General features: G+C 37.2%; 3 protein-coding genes across 3 annotated transcripts; all 3 read right to left on the bottom strand.

Annotated features, from left to right (window-relative positions):
- Positions 1-1,509: 1,509 nt before the first annotated feature.
- LOC112017219 (probable E3 ubiquitin-protein ligase ARI7) lies at positions 1,510-3,409 on the bottom strand. Its single transcript, XM_024049696.2, has one exon. The coding sequence runs from the start codon at positions 3,260-3,262 to the stop codon at positions 1,733-1,735; it is 1,530 nt and encodes a 509-aa protein (XP_023905464.1). The 5' UTR covers positions 3,263-3,409; the 3' UTR covers positions 1,510-1,732.
- Positions 3,410-7,667: 4,258 nt separating this feature from the next.
- Positions 7,668-9,376, bottom strand: LOC136066945 (probable E3 ubiquitin-protein ligase ARI7). The gene has a single exon (XM_065772030.1). The coding sequence runs from the start codon at positions 9,225-9,227 to the stop codon at positions 7,668-7,670; it is 1,560 nt and encodes a 519-aa protein (XP_065628102.1). The 5' UTR covers positions 9,228-9,376.
- A 6,850-nt stretch (positions 9,377-16,226) lies between these two features.
- On the bottom strand, positions 16,227-17,913 carry LOC112017223 (probable E3 ubiquitin-protein ligase ARI8). The gene has a single exon (XM_024049698.2). It carries the CDS (start codon positions 17,889-17,891, stop codon positions 16,290-16,292), a length of 1,602 nt encoding a protein of 533 aa, XP_023905466.2. The 5' UTR covers positions 17,892-17,913; the 3' UTR covers positions 16,227-16,289.
- Between the last annotated feature and the right edge of the window lie 1,342 nt (positions 17,914-19,255).

Genomic DNA, 19,255 nt, shown 5'->3' with positions numbered 1-19,255 from the left:
GTACTCAAGAATGACTTCATGTGGCCAACGTGAGACTAGTGTACTTTTTATGGCACTTCGTATTGGAGTTGTCAAACACCAAGTTTTTTCTTGTGCTATTCTATGATTGAATCTACTATTCTATGATTGAATGCACTTGTTTCAATGTAAAATATTTTCATTAGGTGAAAATATTTTTGTAAAAATAATTTGTTTTTTGATCCATCAAGATGCAGCCTAGTGGTTTGGAGGTTTGGGATAAGTTGTATACCCAAATATTCTAGGTTCGATCCCCACAGAGAATTTCTCTGAATTGTCAAACACACAATTTTGGTGTGTGGAGTTGTGTTTCCGCGGTTTACTCTCTAGGAGTACCATCCAAAGGACTCTACCTTGGTAAGATCCCACATCATTGTAAAAAAAAAAAAAAAAAAAAAAGGTTGTTTCTAGTGTTTGATTGCTTCTTGTTCTCAAAAATGTTGTGGGAAACATTTTTAGGGGTTTGACTTGCCTGAAAAATAAGAAAATTATAATAAAAAAAAATAAAAAATAAAAAACTTGAATATACAATAATCTCACAATACATAAAATCAACAATAACATCAATATAGAATCTTACAAAATTTGAGCCAATTTGAAAAGCTACTGGTGATGGTGTAACTAGATTGGTGCGGTACATTGGTTTTTCAAACTTACAACTCGACTTGTCTTCCTCATTTTGGTCTCCACTACATTACTCCCTTTTTTCTTACCCTAAAAACTTTTGTAGGTTACATAAGCAAAGCCTTATAAGGGTGTGTTTGGATACCACTTATTTGCTGAAAATACTGTAACAAAATAATTTTTAAATATGTGAATAGTGCTGTGGGATCCAAATTTACCTAGAAATCTACGTTTTGCTGAATTTGGTGGTCCGTGAACAGTACCTATGGGACCCACTAAAAAAATGAAAAACACACAGATTGAGCAAAACGCCCAATCCAAACTCATGCCAAGTTTCACTAATAATTAAGTGTGCATTTGGATAGTGCTGAAAAACACTATTTGTGCGTCTGCGTTTTCTTTTCTTTTTTTTCTTTTTTTTTAAAGCGTTTCAGCGCTGAAACACACATCCAGTGGGTCCCATGCACTAATCACAGGACTCACAAACCTTTTTTTTTAGTAACTTTTTCATTAAAAATAGGTCTCACAATACTATTCACACATTTAAAAATTATTTTTCTACAATATTTTCAGTTTTCAACAAAATAAACGCTATCCAAACGAACCTTAAGATGATGATTTTGGTGAGTTCAAATAAGACCTCGATCTATAGGTTTCTCCAACAATTATCTAAAAATAAATAAATCTTTTTAATTTTTTAATTTAATTTTTCGTGAGCAATGGTATATGCACTATTTATGAGTAATTCTATTCGCACATATTAAAAATTCTTTTCACCTAATTATAACCAAAAGGCTAATTAGAGAGTTCACATATCTCAAAACATGGGATGCTCTGCTCTCCTAAAAGAGAAAGATTGTAAACCCATTAAAATCAACAATAATCGAATAGATAGAGCAATGAGAGATTACAAAGATCAAAATAATGGATCTAAAACAGATTATTTAAATTTGGACATAGATAGAACCTAAATAAATAGTAACAGTGCTTCCCTTCACCACAAAGAGATGCTGAAATGTCTTTCACTGGTGCGTTTGACACATCTCGCAAGTTCCGTTTTCCCAGGAGTTGACAAATCACAATTCCAATGCTATTTGAAAGTTTGCACCTCTGATAGGCCATTCTCTAATGCTCTAACCAGCTTCTCAAAGTAATTTTTAGTAATTCCCGTTAAGCTCTTCAGCTTTAACTCGAACTCTTCGAAATTTACTGATCCCTCAGGATCTTTGAGAAACTGCCTCACTTCCTTCTCAGCATATCCATGAAGCCTTTCAAGACCAGCTTCTGCTTCCCCTTGCAAAAACTCGAAAAGCAGCTTCTTAGCCTTCTCACCCCTAGGCAGATAGTACCCATATGCATAGGTCCACTTCAACACTCTTCTACATTCAACTATTTGTTGCCAAGCCTCTAATATGAACCCAAGCTGAAATTGGGTTTTGCCATGCATCTCACCAAGCTTCTCAATCTGCTCGGTTAGCACTGTACGCAAGTCTGAAACAGCTTTTTGCCTTGACAAGTTATTAGCTGCCCATCTTTCATAGTAATGATTGTATTTCTTTACATGTCTCTTTGCCTTTTTTACCTCTTTTTCCTTATCTTCCTTATAACCATTACATTTCCTATGATTATGCCAATCACCAAGACATATCCAGCAAAACTGATGATTACAGGGTGGATTGCATGTCATGTGCATACACCCTGCGTTTTTTTCAATTGGTTTTGCACACTTGGGACAAGGCTTTGTTTGAGCCAAAATCCAAGTCTTGGTTTCAGACTCATCATGGTTCTTCGCTATCCAATTAGCCACAGTTTCACAAACCACTGGTCGATGAGCATCCTCAACACAATTCCAACAAAAACTAAAATCACAAGCACAAGTCACATCCCAACCTTGATTATCATCGAACTCAATTGCGTACACGCAACCCGGACCAGGACACCACTTGATCTTCTTATTCTCCTCGACATAAGACCTGTACAGATAAGTCGAATACTTCTGCTTTTCCTCCTCAAAAACCAAACTATTCACCATATCTCGATCAACGACAGCAGAACAAGACATGTCGGGGCACCTCAGCATCAAACATCCAGGACCATCGTTGATCGAAGTCCTGACATAATCTCGAAAACATTCGACACAATAAGGATGACCACATGCGGCAGAGACAATTTCATCACGTGTTGGGAACGAATCGAAACATATTCCACATGTGACTTCAGTACTGTCAAATGGAAATTCGATGATGGGTAATAAACCCAGGTTTTTTCTGACTCGATCTTCGTCAGAAAACCATGCCTCGTGAACCTTACCAGCACTCCAATTATAGTGAAGGAGTAAAACTGTTGCGACGGCTTTTGATACAGAGAGAACCGTGGCAACTTCTGCAATAGTGTTCTCTTGGCGCTCACGTATATCTGATTGCTTCAACACCGTGTAGTTTTGATCTGTAGGACCTTCAAGACGAGGCCTTTTAGCAGCAGGACTATCGGAATCAGAATCCACGTAATCCTCTTCTTTGATCAACGAGTCATAGTTACAGTCACTGTTGTTTGCATCTTCGCCGTAATAATCATTGACCTCATTGTCGCTATTGATGTTGATCTCGTCGCCGGAGTCCATGGCTGAAAAAACGAAGCTTTGAGTGAAAATCGAAAACCCTAACAAAGAGAGAGCAAAGGTTGGTTTGTGTTTTCGAGTTTTTTTTTTTTTTTTCAAAGTGTTTGGTCAGTTTGGGGGTGCTTTGTTGAAGGACACTTTACCGATCAATATCACAAAGATAGCAATCCAATAAAATAAAATAAAAAAGAGTTTAGATGCTAATATGCTGATTCTAAAAAAAAAAGATGCTAATATGTTACATTACTTATTGGATTATTGATTATGATTCCTTTATTAGTCCAAAAAGAATAGTAAAAGGTGTCCGTGGAATAAAAGTAACAGTAAATGGCCAAAATTTTTCGTGAATACGTTGAAAAAAAAGAATGCTAGACAATTGAAATTGGCACAACTTTATACAATAACTAACCACGTGGCGAGTTGTGATTGGTGAAGATATGATAGTGAGTTATGTGGGAACGCGCTTTTATCAATTACAACTCGTCACATGGTAAGTTGTGATACAAAGTTGTGTCAATTTCGGTGCTCCTACCATTACTCTAAAAAAAAAACCTCAATTTTTGTTACAATTGTATATATGACAATGGAGAAAAAGTGATGGTTTATGTGAAAGTATAGACAGTTAATCACAGTCTACTCACATAAAGGAATTGAAGCGAATTCAAACAAGATCCAAGTAATACTGGAAATGAAGCCTCCATAAAATGTTAAAGAAGTCCAGTCCCTCACCGGACGAGTTGCTGCCCTAAACAGGTTTGTCTCTAAAGCTACTGACAAATATTTGCCATTTTTTAAGGTTCTTAAAAAAGCATTTGAATGGACCGACGAGTGTCAGAAATTTTTTGAAGATCTGAAGGCATATCTCACTGTGGCTTATTTATTAAGCCCGTCCGTGCTGGGAGAAGAGTTGAATTTATACTTGGCAGTCACCCCGCATGCCGTAAGTTCAGCATTAGTGAGGGAAGAAGACAAAGTGCAAAGGCTTGTGTAATATTCAAGTAAAGCACTGAGGGGAGCGGAAGGATGATATCCACTAATAGAAAAGTTGGCCTTCGCGTTGATAACAGCTTCCAGAAAGCTAAGGCATTATTTTCAAGCCCATGTTATCAATGTCATGACAGATCATCCGCTCAAGAAAGTAATGAACAAGTTGGAATCTGCAAGATGATTGATCCAATAGGCTGTTAAGTTCAGTGAGTTTGACATCAGATATCAACCAAGGCATGCCATAAAAGTTCAAGTTCTAGCAAATTTCATTGCGGAGTTTACTCCAAATTATGATGATTTAGAAGAGATGAAAAATACTAAGTGGATCGTCCATGTGGATGGTTCGTCTACGCAGCATGCAGGAGGAATATGTGTGGTTCTACAATCCCCAGAAGGAGATAAACTAAAGCACAAGGTTCGTTTGCAGTACCAAACGACAAATAATGAAGTCAAGTATGAAGCCTTCCTTAAAGGGCTAGAATTGGCTAAGTCTGTGGAAGCAAAGTCAATACTTGTCTTGGAGGACTCTCAGTTAATCATAGGCCAAGTAAATTGGATATATGAGGCTAAGGATGGACGAATGAAGAAGTACCTTAATAGGGTGATACGCCTTATAAAAAGATTTGAGGAAACTAACTTCGTTCAAGTCCCAAAGGAAGATAATGTGGAAGCTGATGCCATAGCAAAAGAAGCCTCAGCAAATGAAGCTATGGACGAGTTTGATGAGATTCAGTATATACCAAGTATAGATATCCCAGAAGTACAACAGGTAGAGAGTAGAAGAAATTGGATGACCCCGATTGTATTGTACCTGAAGGATGGACGACTTCCAGAAGAAAAAGACGAGGCCAGAAAGCTGAGAGTGAGATCGGCCAGGTATGTTCTTATGGACGAAGTACTATACAAAAGAGGCTTTTCTCAGCCTTACCTTAGGTGTCTAGCTCCAGACGAGGCAAACTATATATTAAGAGAAGTTCATGAAGGAGTGTGTGGCAATTATTCAGGAGCCAGGTCACTCGTCCAAAAGGTCATCCGTACAGGATATTACTGGCCAAATATGCAAGCTGATGCTAAGGCCTATGTCAAGGTCTGCGATCAATGCCAACAATTTAGTAATGTCCCTAGACAACCATCAGAGTACCTCACCCCGATAACGGCCCCATGGCCCTTTGCGCAATGAGGGCTAGACATCTTAGGTCCTTTCCACTTGGCACAAGGCAGATGAAGTTTTAGTGGTTGTCATTGATTATTTCACCAAATTGGTGGAAGAAAAACCCTTAGCTAATATCACACAATAAAATGTCAAGAATTTCGTGTGGAGAAACATTGTGTGCAGGTTTGGGGTGCCCAGAGTACTGATATCCGACAACAGACGACAATTTGATAATGCACTTTTTAAAGACTTCTATGAACACTTTGGAATTCAAAATCATTACTCCTCACCCACCCACCCGCAAGCGAACGGTCAGGCTGAAGTTGCAAACCTATCCTTGTTGAAAATCATCAAGATTCAGATTGAAACGGCAAAGAGAGTATGGCCTGACGAGGTACCAGGTGTTCTGTAGGCATATCGGACGACGATGAGAACCCCTACGAGGGAAACCCCTTTCAAGCTAGCATACGGAACTGAAGCAGTCATACCTGCAGAAGTGCATATAGCCAACCACAGGGTAATGACGTACCAAGATAGGATAATGAGGAGCAACTCCGTTTGAGCCTTGATCTAAAAGACGAGATAAGGACGAATGCAGAGCAAAGGACAGCAAAGTACAAAAACGTTATGGCTAGGCAACATGATGCAGTGGTAAAACCAAGGCAGTTCAACATAGGAGACCTCGTTCTAAAGAAGGTTTCCTTAGCAACCAAAAACCCGGCTCATGGGAAACTAGGACCTAATTGGGAAGCCCTACAAAGTTGTCAACTATAAAAGACAAGGATCCTACTACTTGGAGGCCCTAGACGGGAGGAAATTAGAGCATCCTTGGAATGTTGAGCGCCTGAGGAGGCACTATCAGTAAAATGCTGGCCTAGATGAATATAACTCTGGACAAGCCTGGAGATCGTTTATCTACTTGTTTTATCTACATAAGGAGCTTGTTTATCTACATATTTTTAGTATTGATTTGTTATTATTAAGTTAAAGTTATGGACAAAATTATGGTTTGGCTTGTATTTATTTTCCTAAAAGGCATTAGCTTCTAAAGCACATGCCTTGTCTATGAACAATATCTATGCTATGTACATAATGTTGTGCTTGAATTCTTGGTTTCTACTATTTTCGTTGAGATCAACCCATAAGAGGGCTAAAAGCCCAAGACAAATAAATTCTCTGGACGAGTATTCCTGTCTAAATGTTTGTGAAGCAAGGAATACTCGTCCAAACCATGGACGAGCTGAAGCCCTAGCCGAGTGAAGCCATAAACCGTCCAAACAATGGATGATTAAAATTGTTGCATTAGTTCAACCTATGGACGAGGAAATGCATAAGCGAATGTTAATCTATTAATTAGAACACTAACCAAACAATCCATCCTATGGACGAGTGAACGGTTGAGCTGTCTAACACTTGAAAATCAGTCAAATCTAAGGATGAGTACGGCTGATAGTTACCATTTCACATAGACGAATCATACTTATGAAATTTAAGGAATGGGAAAAGTATATGTTCATATTAAAAAGGGAAAAATTCCTTATATGGACGAGCCAAAATTCAAAACCTACCATGGAAACAGAAATTCTCGTCCATATTATAAAAGAAAACAGTAATGTTAATTCAGTTAATTAAGGGCGGACGACCAACGTCCAAACACCCTTGTAAAATAAAAACTTAATTGTTTTAACAACTCGTCCTAAAACACAGACAAAATCAGCAAGCTGAAAATCTCGAGCGTTGATGATTTAAGGCTAAGTCCTAAAAGAACAAATACAAAATCAGAGGAGACAGTGGAGGCCGGCCAAAAATCCTCCGATGATAAAGTCAGTGGATTTATAATTCAAGTAAAAGGAAGTGTTTTCAGAATTTACTTGTTTTTGGAGGAAAAAAAAAAAAAAAAGGTCTCAAACAATGGACCAGATAAAAAACAAAAGAAAAGGCAGGAATACAAAAGTTTTCTAGGCCGGGGGAGCATCCATGTGAAGGTCATCTTGAGGAGGCAAAGTACTTGCATCATCCTCAACGTTAACGTCTTCAAAGCTGGTTTGGAAGAGAGAGCTAGTAGCAGCATTTAGGTTAAGTTTAATGGAGCTGAAGTCCACTTCAGGGAAGTTTTCAACAGCGTCCATTCTAAAATATTCAAAGCCTGCTGCATAGTTGCAATCTAATAAGTCCGTAAAATCTTTGGATGCCTTGAATTCAGCAATTGCATCCTCTTTTACCTTGGAAAGAAGGGTACTCAACTCGTTGTTCTTCTTCTGCAAGTGATCAAGATGAGTATCCTTCTTTATGGCACCAGTTTNTGAAAGTTTGCACCTCTGATAGGCCATTCTCTAATGCTCTAACCAGCTTCTCAAAGTAATTTTTAGTAATTCCCGTTAAGCTCTTCAGCTTTAACTCGAACTCTTCGAAATTTACTGATCCCTCAGGATCTTTGAGAAACTGCCTCACTTCCTTCTCAGCATATCCATGAAGCCTTTCAAGACCAGCTTCTGCTTCCCCTTGCAAAAACTCGAAAAGCAGCTTCTTAGCCTTCTCACCCCTAGGCAGATAGTACCCATATGCATAGGTCCACTTCAACACTCTTCTACATTCAACTATTTGTTGCCAAGCCTCTAATATGAACCCAAGCTGAAATTGGGTTTTGCCATGCATCTCACCAAGCTTCTCAATCTGCTCGGTTAGCACTGTACGCAAGTCTGAAACAGCTTTTTGCCTTGACAAGTTATTAGCTGCCCATCTTTCATAGTAATGATTGAATTTCTTTACATGTCTCTTTGCCTTTTTTACCTCTTTTTCCTTATCTTCCTTATAACCATTACATTTCCTATGATTATGCCAATCACCAAGACATATCCAGCAAAACTGATGATTACAGGGTGGATTGCATGTCATGTGCATACACCCTGCGTTTTTTTCAATTGGTTTTGCACACTTGGGACAAGGCTTTGTTTGAGCCAAAATCCAAGTCTTGGTTTCAGACTCATCATGGTTCTTCGCTATCCAATTAGCCACAGTTTCACAAACCACTGGTCGATGAGCATCCTCAACACAATTCCAACAAAAACTAAAATCACAAGCACAAGTCACATCCCAACCTTGATTATCATCGAACTCAATTGCGTACACGCAACCCGGACCAGGACACCACTTGATCTTCTTATTCTCCTCGACATAAGACCTGTACAGATAAGTCGAATACTTCTGCTTTTCCTCCTCAAAAACCAAACTATTCACCATATCTCGATCAACGACAGCAGAACAAGACATGTCGGGGCACCTCAGCATCAAACATCCAGGACCATCGTTGATCGAAGTCCTGACATAATCTCGAAAACATTCGACACAATAAGGATGACCACATGCGGCAGAGACAATTTCATCACGTGTTGGGAACGAATCGAAACATATTCCACATGTGACTTCAGTACTGTCAAATGGAAATTCGATGATGGGTAATAAACCCAGGTTTTTTCTGACTCGATCTTCGTCAGAAAACCATGCCTCGTGAACCTTACCAGCACTCCAATTATAGTGAAGGAGTAAAACTGTTGCGACGGCTTTTGATACAGAGAGAACCGTGGCAACTTCTGCAATAGTGTTCTCTTGGCGCTCACGTATATCTGATTGCTTCAACACCGTGTAGTTTTGATCTGTAGGACCTTCAAGACGAGGCCTTTTAGCAGCAGGACTATCGGAATCAGAATCCACGTAATCCTCTTCTTTGATCAACGAGTCATAGTTACAGTCACTGTTGTTTGCATCTTCGCCGTAATAATCATTGACCTCATTGTCGCTATTGATGTTGATCTCGTCGCCGGAGTCCATGGCTGAAAAAACGAAGCTTTGAGTGAAAATCGAAAACCCTAACAAAGAGAGAGCAAAGGTTGGTTTGTGTTTTCGAGTTTTTTTTTTTTTTTTCAAAGTGTTTGGTCAGTTTGGGGGTGCTTTGTTGAAGGACACTTTACCGATCAATATCACAAAGATAGCAATCCAATAAAATAAAATAAAAAAGAGTTTAGATGCTAATATGCTGATTCTAAAAAAAAAAGATGCTAATATGTTACATTACTTATTGGATTATTGATTATGATTCCTTTATTAGTCCAAAAAGAATAGTAAAAGGTGTCCGTGGAATAAAAGTAACAGTAAATGGCCAAAATTTTTCGTGAATACGTTGAAAAAAAAGAATGCTAGACAATTGAAATTGGCACAACTTTATACAATAACTAACCACGTGGCGAGTTGTGATTGGTGAAGATATGATAGTGAGTTATGTGGGAACGCGCTTTTATCAATTACAACTCGTCACATGGTAAGTTGTGATACAAAGTTGTGTCAATTTCGGTGCTCCTACCATTACTCTAAAAAAAAAACCTCAATTTTTGTTACAATTGTATATATGACAATGGAGAAAAAGTGATGGTTTATGTGAAAGTATAGACAGTTAATCACAGTCTACCACATAAGATAATTGTGGCAAAAATTATAGTTTTTTTTTTTTTTTTTTTTTATGTGTACTAGAATTATTTGTAAGTCTTGTATACGAAACAAACAAGTTTTAGTTTAAAAATAAAAAATAAAAAATAAAAAATAAAAAATAAAAAATAAAAAGAGTATAGCTAGACAAAATGTTCTAAAAAAAAAAATCTTAGGGTTTATTTAAGTTTTTCTTTTTTATTACAAATAGTTGCAGACCCCTATACCTGCCCAAAAATATATAATTATTAGGTCATTCAATATAATTTATAGGGTCTTGCTAACGGATGCCATTAAAACAATTGCTAACAAATTATTTTAGGAAAAATTTTACACTACTTTTATGGGAAATAGAAAAAACTGTCAAAACTTTTTTTTTTTTTTTACCCATAAAAATTTCTTAAAATGATTCAGTAACAATTGACCCTAGGATATCTGTAAACATTTCTCTAATTTATATTTTGATATTTGAAAATTATGAAATACAAGAATCTAATATATTAGTGATGGTGTAATGAAAATGCACAAGTCCTGTTTGGTCCGTATGGGTCGTCCGTCAAAAATAAATGAAGAAATAGGACGTGTAAAGCGTGCTCGTCCCTAATAACTTCGTCCGTCTTTTATTAAGGACGGACGTAGACTTGTCCATCCATAATAAAGTATGGACGAGTCTGTTGGACCATGAGCATATTGAAGCCAAGTCTTCCAAACTTACTGTTATGAAGCACCTGTACAAATAAAGTAATTTCCATGGCAGTTATGGAAGTTACCTCCGAATCTTCTGAATTCCTCGACAGTAGGAGCAATTATTAAACAAAATAACTGTTTCATGTGCACTATATAAACATTTCCTTACAAAGAGGTAGAAGGGGAGACCTTTTTTTTTCCCAAAACAAGTAAATTCTGAAAACATTTCATTTTTCAGAATTTACTTGTTTTTGGAGGAAAAAAAAAAAAAAAAGGTCTCAAACAATGGACCAGATAAAAAACAAAAGAAAAGGCAGGAATACAAAAGTTTTCTAGGCCGGGGGAGCATCCATGTGAAGGTCATCTTGAGGAGGCAAAGTACTTGCATCATCCTCAACGTTAACGTCTTCAAAGCTGGTTTGGAAGAGAGAGCTAGTAGCAGCATTTAGTTTAAGTTTAATGGAGCTGAAGTCCACTTCAGGGAAGTTTTCAACAGCGTCCATTCTAAAATATTCAAAGCCTGCTGCATAGTTGCAATCTAATAAGTCCGTAAAATCTTTGGATGCCTTGAATTCAGCAATTGCATCCTCTTTTACCTTGGAAAGAAGGGTACTCAACTCGTTGTTCTTCTTCTGCAAGTGATCAAGATGAGTATCCTTCTTTATGGCACCAGTTTTCAACTCTTTAACTTGGCTTTGCAACTCCTTAGCCTTTTCTTTAGCCTTGGACGCCACCTCTGCCCACTTCTTGCATTCGTCCCTCACCTCCTGAACCCTCTTCTCTAGTAAGATCCTCATTTTGTCCAACTCTGTAACCTGCCTGAACACAGCAATGAATTTTGACATTCCCTACAGAAGTGAGAGACAAAAACAATGGTTAGATGATAGAATCATACAGTAATAAAAATGAAGCAAAAACAAAATTACATACCTTAAAGAGATCATGAACACCAGAATATTCAAAGTCCTTCAAGGACATGTCATAACACACGGCTATGTCGTTGTCAAGCACAGCCTTCTCAAAACGTTCCCAAGCTATGTCTTCATTTTCAATAAGATTTATGGGAACTCTTTGGGAAGGCTAGGACGAGGCAGGCACAGTAGTCTTGGACGGAGGAGTCTTGGACGAAGTAACTTCAGCTGGAATGGATGAGTCTACGTCAAAAATTTGGAGGGACGGCTGAGGTGTGGGAAGATTAGGCTGGACGACTCGTACTTTAGATGACCCCTACTTAGCTTTCTTCCCTCGATGACTGGGAAGATTTCCCAAGTCTAGATTCTTTGACAAAGACTTCCTTTTTTCCCCAGCAGCAGGACGACTCCCTTCGTCCATAGCTTCTTTCCCTTTGTTTTCTTTTAGAGTTTCCATCCCTGAAAAGTAATTAAAATTAATATAAAAAATAAATAAATAAATAAAAAGAAGAGAGAAGAGAGAAAGAAGAAAAGTATAACTGTTTAAGTATAAACTTACGTCTACGAACTGTGACCTCGTGTGCAATAGCCTCGTCGGATGGTTCAGGACCAAGTCTCCACTTGGCAAGACGTCTAAAGTTGACCAAGGAGTGGAAATCCCTGTCAACGTGTAGACGAGCCCTGTGGACGCAATCACAGTGAAACTTGCTCAAAGAAGGACACCCAGCAGCTATAAAACAATCAACAGGTAAAGATTAAACATATATTAATGAAAAACAGAGATAAGAAAGAGAAAAGGATAGGGGCATACCTTCAAGACGAAGGTTCCCTAAGTCCCCAACATAGGGGGCAAAAGGATCCCTACCCACGTTCATAGGATTTTGAGCCCAGAAACCAGAGACGAAGATAAACTCTGTCTTCCAGTTTCTGTCAGACGAGGCTAAAGACTTTATTAGCCTACAGTTTGCACCCCTGGCTATAAATTGATAAAAACCTAGGGATTGACTGATTTCTGAGAGTTTATAGTAGAAGAGGAACTCGTCCACAATGATAGGACGGTCCTCTCCAAATACTTCCCTCCACAATATTTGCATAGAAATAATTAATCTCCATGCATTAGGATTGAATTGACACACTGCCAAACCTAATTTAGTAAGCAGCTCCCTAGTAAAAACATTTAACGGTAATCTTAACCCACCTAAAAAATAGGCTTCATAGACGCCTATCACAAAACGAGGATTACAGCACCATTCTCCACGGACGGCCAATCTGGGGTTGAGCTCGTCTAGAATTTGGTACCACTTTCTAAGATTATTGAGTCTTTGTTCGTCAGTTTTTGAATTGACACCAACTGCACAACTGTAAACAGTTTCTTCCTCGTCCAAAGGACTAGACAGAGGAACACTCGTCGAGGTGCCAGCCTGAAACCCAGAGGCTGCCCTCTCCCTAAGTTGTTCTTGTACAACATCTATAGGAAATCCAGGGACACCAGAAATATATTCCTCATCCGTGGTATTCCCCCTACTACTACTATCAGTGCTGCTGCTAGAAGCACTGTAACTAGTGGTGTCATGATACTTGTCTATAGCCTGATCTAAGCTATTGCTAGATGAGGAAATGATGTTTTCAGACATTCTAAGGAAAGCTTTAAGGAAAACCTAAAGACGAGAAGGAAGAAAATACCTAGCTCTAGACGGAAGAAAACTAAAAACGCGGAGAGACTTCTAGACGAGGAGTGTCAGGGAAGAAAATTTCAAAAATGCAAAGGGTATCAGAGGAATTCTACTATTTATAGGCCATGGACTTAGACATCAGAAACGACACAGCCAACAAAAAGTTGCCACGTGGCAAGCGTCTCAAAAAAATTAATCTACGTGACCAGCCACCAGTGAAACTGTGACACATAGCACATCTGATTGTAAAGATAAGTGCGTCCATCCAATGAATGATGTTAGACTCCATATTTCCTTGGATGACCCATGGACAAGGGGGCAACTAATGGTGTAATGAAAATGCACAAGTCCTGTTTGGTCCGTATGGGTCGTCCGTCAGAAATAAATGAAGAAATAGGACGCGTAAAGCGTGCTCGTCCCGAATAACTTCGTCCGTCTTTTATTAAGGACGGACGTAAAGTCGTCCGTCCATAATAAAGTATTGACGAGTTTGTTGGACCATGAGCATACTGAAGCCAAGTCTTCCAAACTTACTGTTATGAAGCATCGATACAAATAAAGTAACTTCCATGGCAGTTATGGGAGTTACCTCCGAATCTTCTGAATTCCTCGACAATAGGAGCGGTTATTAAAAAAAATAACTGTTCCATGTGCACTATATAAACATTTCCTTACGAAGAGGTAGAAGGGGAGACCTTTTTTTTTTTTCCAAAAACAAGTAAATTCTGAAAACACTTCCTTTTACTTGGAATTATAAACCCACTAACTTTATCATCAGAGGATTTTTGGCCGACCTCCACCGGTCTCCTCTAATTTTGTATTTGTTCTTTCAGGACTCAGCCTTAAGATCATCAACGCCCGAGATTTTCAGCCTACTGATTTTCGAAGATTTATCAATTAGGATTCATTGAATTTAATTAATTATTTATGTTATAGGAATATTTTATGTTTGATTGGTTTTACAAAACTAATTGACCATATTTAGGTCATAATTAAACAAAAAAAGTATTGAATTTAATAATTATATTGATTAACATGACTTAAGTTTCATGATATGAATGAGATTTTGGATTTGAAACCTCTTACCAACATCTTGAGGTCCTAAGAGAACATTCCTTGTAATGACTTGGTGTGTCTAGGACGGAGGGATTGTATATACCTAAGAAAATAGATACTCAAGAAGGTCTGAATACATTCATTTGTCATATTGATTGACATAATTTTTTATTATTGGAGAATTTGTTAATTTCTATTGTGAATGTTTAATTCAACCATAATTTTTTTACTAATTTGTACACTCCAAATCAATTGAACAAATATTGCATATTACATGTAATTCTTCATCTTTATAAGGGTAAAAGGGTATTCATGGAACTAAACTCATTAGAAATGAGAACTTTTGCTAATCAACTTGAAAAGATTGAATTATTTACTTTGGTACTGAATTTGTCGTCCATTTTATCATTTATCACAAATGAAAGACTTTAAGAGTCCGTTTGGTTGAAGGAATGAAAAAGTAAAAGAATAGAAAATTAGGAGGGGATAGAAAAGTGAGAGGATATGAAAATTTTAGTTTTCTCTCATATGTGTTTGGTTGGGAGAATGGAAAAGTGGAGAGATGTAAAATTATGAAAAATGAAATTGATATAAATTTACAATTATGTCCCTATTAAATAAAACAAAAGACAACACAATTTTTTATACACTTATTTTTTAAAAAATTTATATATGGACACTTCACTTTTTTTAAAGTTATTATTTTAAAATGCAAAAGTCGGATCCAAAACTGGTGAAAAGAAAAAAGAAGAATGAGAAGCTAAGGGCCTGTTTGGATACAGCTGAAAACTGAAAACTGAAAACTGAAAACTGAAAACACTGTAGCAAAATAATTTTTAAATGTGTGAATAGTACCGTGGGACCCATTTTTAATGAAAAAGTTGCTTACAGTACATACACAGTAAAAAAACTGAAAGCCGTGAAAAAAAAAAAAAAAGAAAAAAAAAAAAGAAAAAGCGCTGAAACGCAAACGCGTTCAGCTTTTCCACCCAAGCCAAACGGTCTCTAACTATGGAAGAAATTGATAAAAACAAAAGATAGAAGAAGACAAAAAGTGAGATGAGCACACAAAAAACAAAACAACAAAACAAAACAAAAACAAAAACAAAAACGAAGTGAACGAACAATGAATAGAAGAAACAGAAAAAATAAAGAGATGAAAAAGACAAAATGTGGGGGTGAAAACAAGAAGAAGAAAAAGAAATAATTATATAAAAAAATAAAAAAATAAAAACGTGAAAACAAAAAAATGATGAACAACGTGAACTAAAAAATAAGAAAATATCGTTAAATTGGTTGAAGCAAAGTCAAATGCCAACAGTTAATTGAGATTTTCATGTTCAAAGTTACAAAAAGAGAGCAGAAATGTAATTGACTAAATTGAAATAAAATCTCTCAAGTTTTCTCTCCAATTTAGAGGGATAACATTTTGGTGGGTCACGCAAGAAAACACTTAGGTCTCACCAAAATTTCTTTGCACTCTCCCTCCAAACCAAACATCTCTCACCTTCTTCTTTTTTTCATCATTCCTATTTTACCCCAACCAAACGAAGCCTAAAAGTAAAGTTTTTGTTCAAGAATGACTTCATGTGGCCAAAGTGAGACCAGAGTGTACTTTTTATGGTCCTTTGTATTGGAGTTGTCAAGTACGAAGTTTTTTCTTGTGCTATTCTATGATTGAATGTGTTTACATCAATGTAAAATATTTTCACTAGGTGAAAATATATTTTTTTTATCCATCAGGGTGCAACTTTGGCAAGTAGACTCAAATATTTGCCTAAGTTGCCAAAATTGTGTATTTGCTAATCCAAGGAAATTCTTTGTCGGGATCGAACCCAGAATATTTGAGTCTACAACTCATAAAAATTATTTTGACCAAAAACATATGGGTCGATCTCCAAAAGATAAAGATTGTAAAACCATTAATATCAACAATAATCGGATAAATAGAGCAATGAGAGATTACAAAGATGAAAGAACAACTTAATGGATCTAAAATAGATTATTTAAATTTGGAAATAGATAGAACCTAAATAAATAGTTATAGTGCTTCCCTTCACCACAAAGAGATGCTGATATATCTTTCACAGGTGCATTTGACCCATCTCGCAAGTTACGTTTTCCCAGGAATTGGCAAAAGTACACAGATCACAATTCTTATACTCTATGGAAGTTTGCACCTCTGATAGGCCATTCTCTAATGCTCCAACCAACTTCTCAAAGTAATTTTTAGTAATTCCTGTTAAGCTCTTCAGCTTTAGCTCGAACTCTTCGAAATTTACTGATCCCTCAGGATCTTTGAGAAACTGCCTCACTTCCTTCTCAGCATATCCATGAAGCCTTTCGAGACCAGCTTCTGCTTCCCCTTGCAAAAACTCGAACAGCCGCTTCTTAGCCTTCTCATCCTCAGGCAGATAGTACCCATATGCATAGGTCCACTTCAACACTCTTCTACATTCAACTATTTGTTGCCAAGCCTCTAATATGAACCGAAGCTGAAATTGGGTTTTGTCATGCATCTCACTAAGCTCCTCAATCTGCTCGGTTATCACTGTACGCAAGGTTGAAAGAGCTTTTTGCCTTGACAAGTTATTAGCTGCCCATCTTTCATAGTAATGATTGTATTTCTCTATATCTCTGTTTGCCTCTTCTACCTCTTTTTTCTTATCTTCCTTATAACCATTACAGTTCCAATGATTATCCAAATCACCAAGACATATCCAGCAAAACTCATAATTACAAGGTGGATTGCATGTCATGTGCATACACCCTCCTTTTTTTTCAATCGGTCTTGCACACTTGGGACAAGGCTTTGTTTTAGCCAATATCCAATTCATGGTTTCAGATTCATCATGGTCCTTCGCTATCCAATTAGCCACAGTTTCACAATCCACAGGTCGATGAGCATCCTCAACACAATTCCAACAAAACATAAAACCACAAGTACAAGTCACGTCCCAACCTTGATTATCATCGAACTCAATAGCGTACTCACATCCCGGACCAGGACACCACTTGATCTTCTTGTTCTCCTCGACATAAGACCTATAAAGATAGGTCGAATACTTATTCTTTTCCTCGTCCAAAACCAACTTATTCACCATGTCCCCATCTATAGCCGCACAACAAGTCATGTCGGGGCATCTCAGAATCAAACATCCAGGACCATCGTTGATAGAAGTGCTAATATAACATCGAAAGCATTCGATACAATAAGGATGACCACATGCGGCTGAGACAATTTCATCACGTGGAAACAAATCGAAACATATTCCACACATGATTTCACTGTCACATGGAATTTCGATGATGGGTTTATCAAATAAGCCCAGGTTTTTTCTGACTCGATCTTCGTCAGCAAACCATGCCTCGTGAACCTTACTAACACTCCAATTATAGTGACGGAGTAAAACTGTTGCGGCGGCTTCTGATACCGAGAGAATCGTGGCAACTTCGGCAATAGTGTTCTCTTGGCGTTCACGTATATCTGATTGCTTCAACACAGCGTAGTTTTGGTCTTTAGGCCCTTCAAGACGAGTCTTTTTTGTGTAAGAATCATCGGAATCCATAGAGTCCTCTTCTGTGATCAAGGAGTCATAGTTGCAGTCACTATTGTTTTCATCTTCTCCGTAATAATCGTTGACTTCATTGTCACTATAGATGTTGATTTCGTCGCCGGAGTCCATGGCCGAGAAAACAAAGTAAAAAAAACACTAGAGCGAAATAGAAAACCCTAATAAGATATCCCTTAAAAAAACAAGTGAGGGATTACTTCACAGAAATATCAAGCCAGTTAAAAAAAGAGTATAAATACGATTAGGATTATGATTCCTTCACTAGTCAAAACAGAATAGTAAAAGGTTAGATAAGGTAAAAATAAAATTAAGGAGAATTACACTTTTTTTTTTAAAAAAAATAATGGAGATGAATTACACCGTTGATTTGCAATATTGGTCTTTTTTGAAGTTTAAATGGAGATGAATTACACTATTTAAGCCTTATGTTGACTTCCATTAGTTTATTTACTTACCTATCTTTAACAGAAAAATGATATGGTAACTTTTAAAAATTATTTTAAAAAACTACACTTAAGCATAGGTCTAACCTGAACCAAATAAATGGGTTTTTCCCTTCTTCTCAATTTGCTTGGCATACCCAACACTAACTGCGCAACCCATCTCTGAAACTCAAATTTTAAAATCTGACCTAGATATTGGTTCATGTCTTTCAACTTTCTTTAAACAATATTTAATGAACCGTTGATATTGTGAAAGTCTTAAAATAGAAAAAAAAAAATTAATGAAATTCGTCACAGCTCATTAATCTCTTTTCTAAAACCTTATCTTAACCTTTTCTTGCACTTTCCTAAACTTTCCTGTGATGAAATTGAAACGATGATAAGCGAAGTGAACCCCAAAAATTTTAACTTGAAGAATTTGAAAACTAAATTCTATAATTCGAAAGATTTGAAAAACTAAATAGAGACTTGCAATTTGAAATCGAACTTGGTTTAGGTCCATTGCATCTAGTGTACTAGATCATGTCAGATTGTGACACGTGTCCAAAAGTGGGCACATGTCATCATCTCAACGGGTCCAATACTACTGGACACTAGACCTAAACCTAACCCTTTGAAATCAGTTCTCATTTGGAGCTTGGAGTTGCGCAAGATCCTCTCTCTCTCTCTCTCTCTCTCTCTCTCTCTCTCTCTCTCTCTCTCTCTCTCTCTCTCTCTCTCTCTCTCTCTCTCTCTCTCTCTCTCTGTGTGTGTTTTGAGACGAACTTGAAATCAAATTTCATTCAGCTTTTGTTGGGTTTGTTCTTACTATTGCCACTTGTTACCTTTATGGACTTGAAATTAGATTTCATTTTGCTTTGGCTAAGTTTGTACGTATTATTGCAGTTTTTATCTTTAGGGTCTGTTTGGTTGGAGGGTGAAAAAGTAAGAAGATAGAAAATATTTTAATTTCTCTCTTTTTTTTGTTAGGAGTAGAAAAGTGGAAGGATGAAAAAATTGAGTTTGTATAAATTTACTCATATACCCTTCTTA

Source organism: Quercus suber, unplaced genomic scaffold, assembly GCF_002906115.3.
Source record: "Quercus suber isolate HL8 unplaced genomic scaffold, Cork oak 2.0 scaffold_52, whole genome shotgun sequence".
NCBI classification, from domain to species: Eukaryota; Viridiplantae; Streptophyta; class Magnoliopsida; order Fagales; family Fagaceae; genus Quercus; species Quercus suber.
The sequence above is the reverse complement of the archived record's forward strand: the minus strand, read 5'-3'. Positions and strand labels throughout refer to the sequence as shown.

What these genes read in the sequence shown, in the direction of transcription:
- LOC112017219 (XM_024049696.2), bottom strand. Translation starts at nt 3,262, where the DNA reads ATGGACTCCGGCGACGAGATCAACATCAATAGCGACAATGAGGTCAAT.
- LOC112017223 (XM_024049698.2), bottom strand. Translation starts at nt 17,891, where the DNA reads ATGGACTCCGGCGACGAAATCAACATCTATAGTGACAATGAAGTCAAC.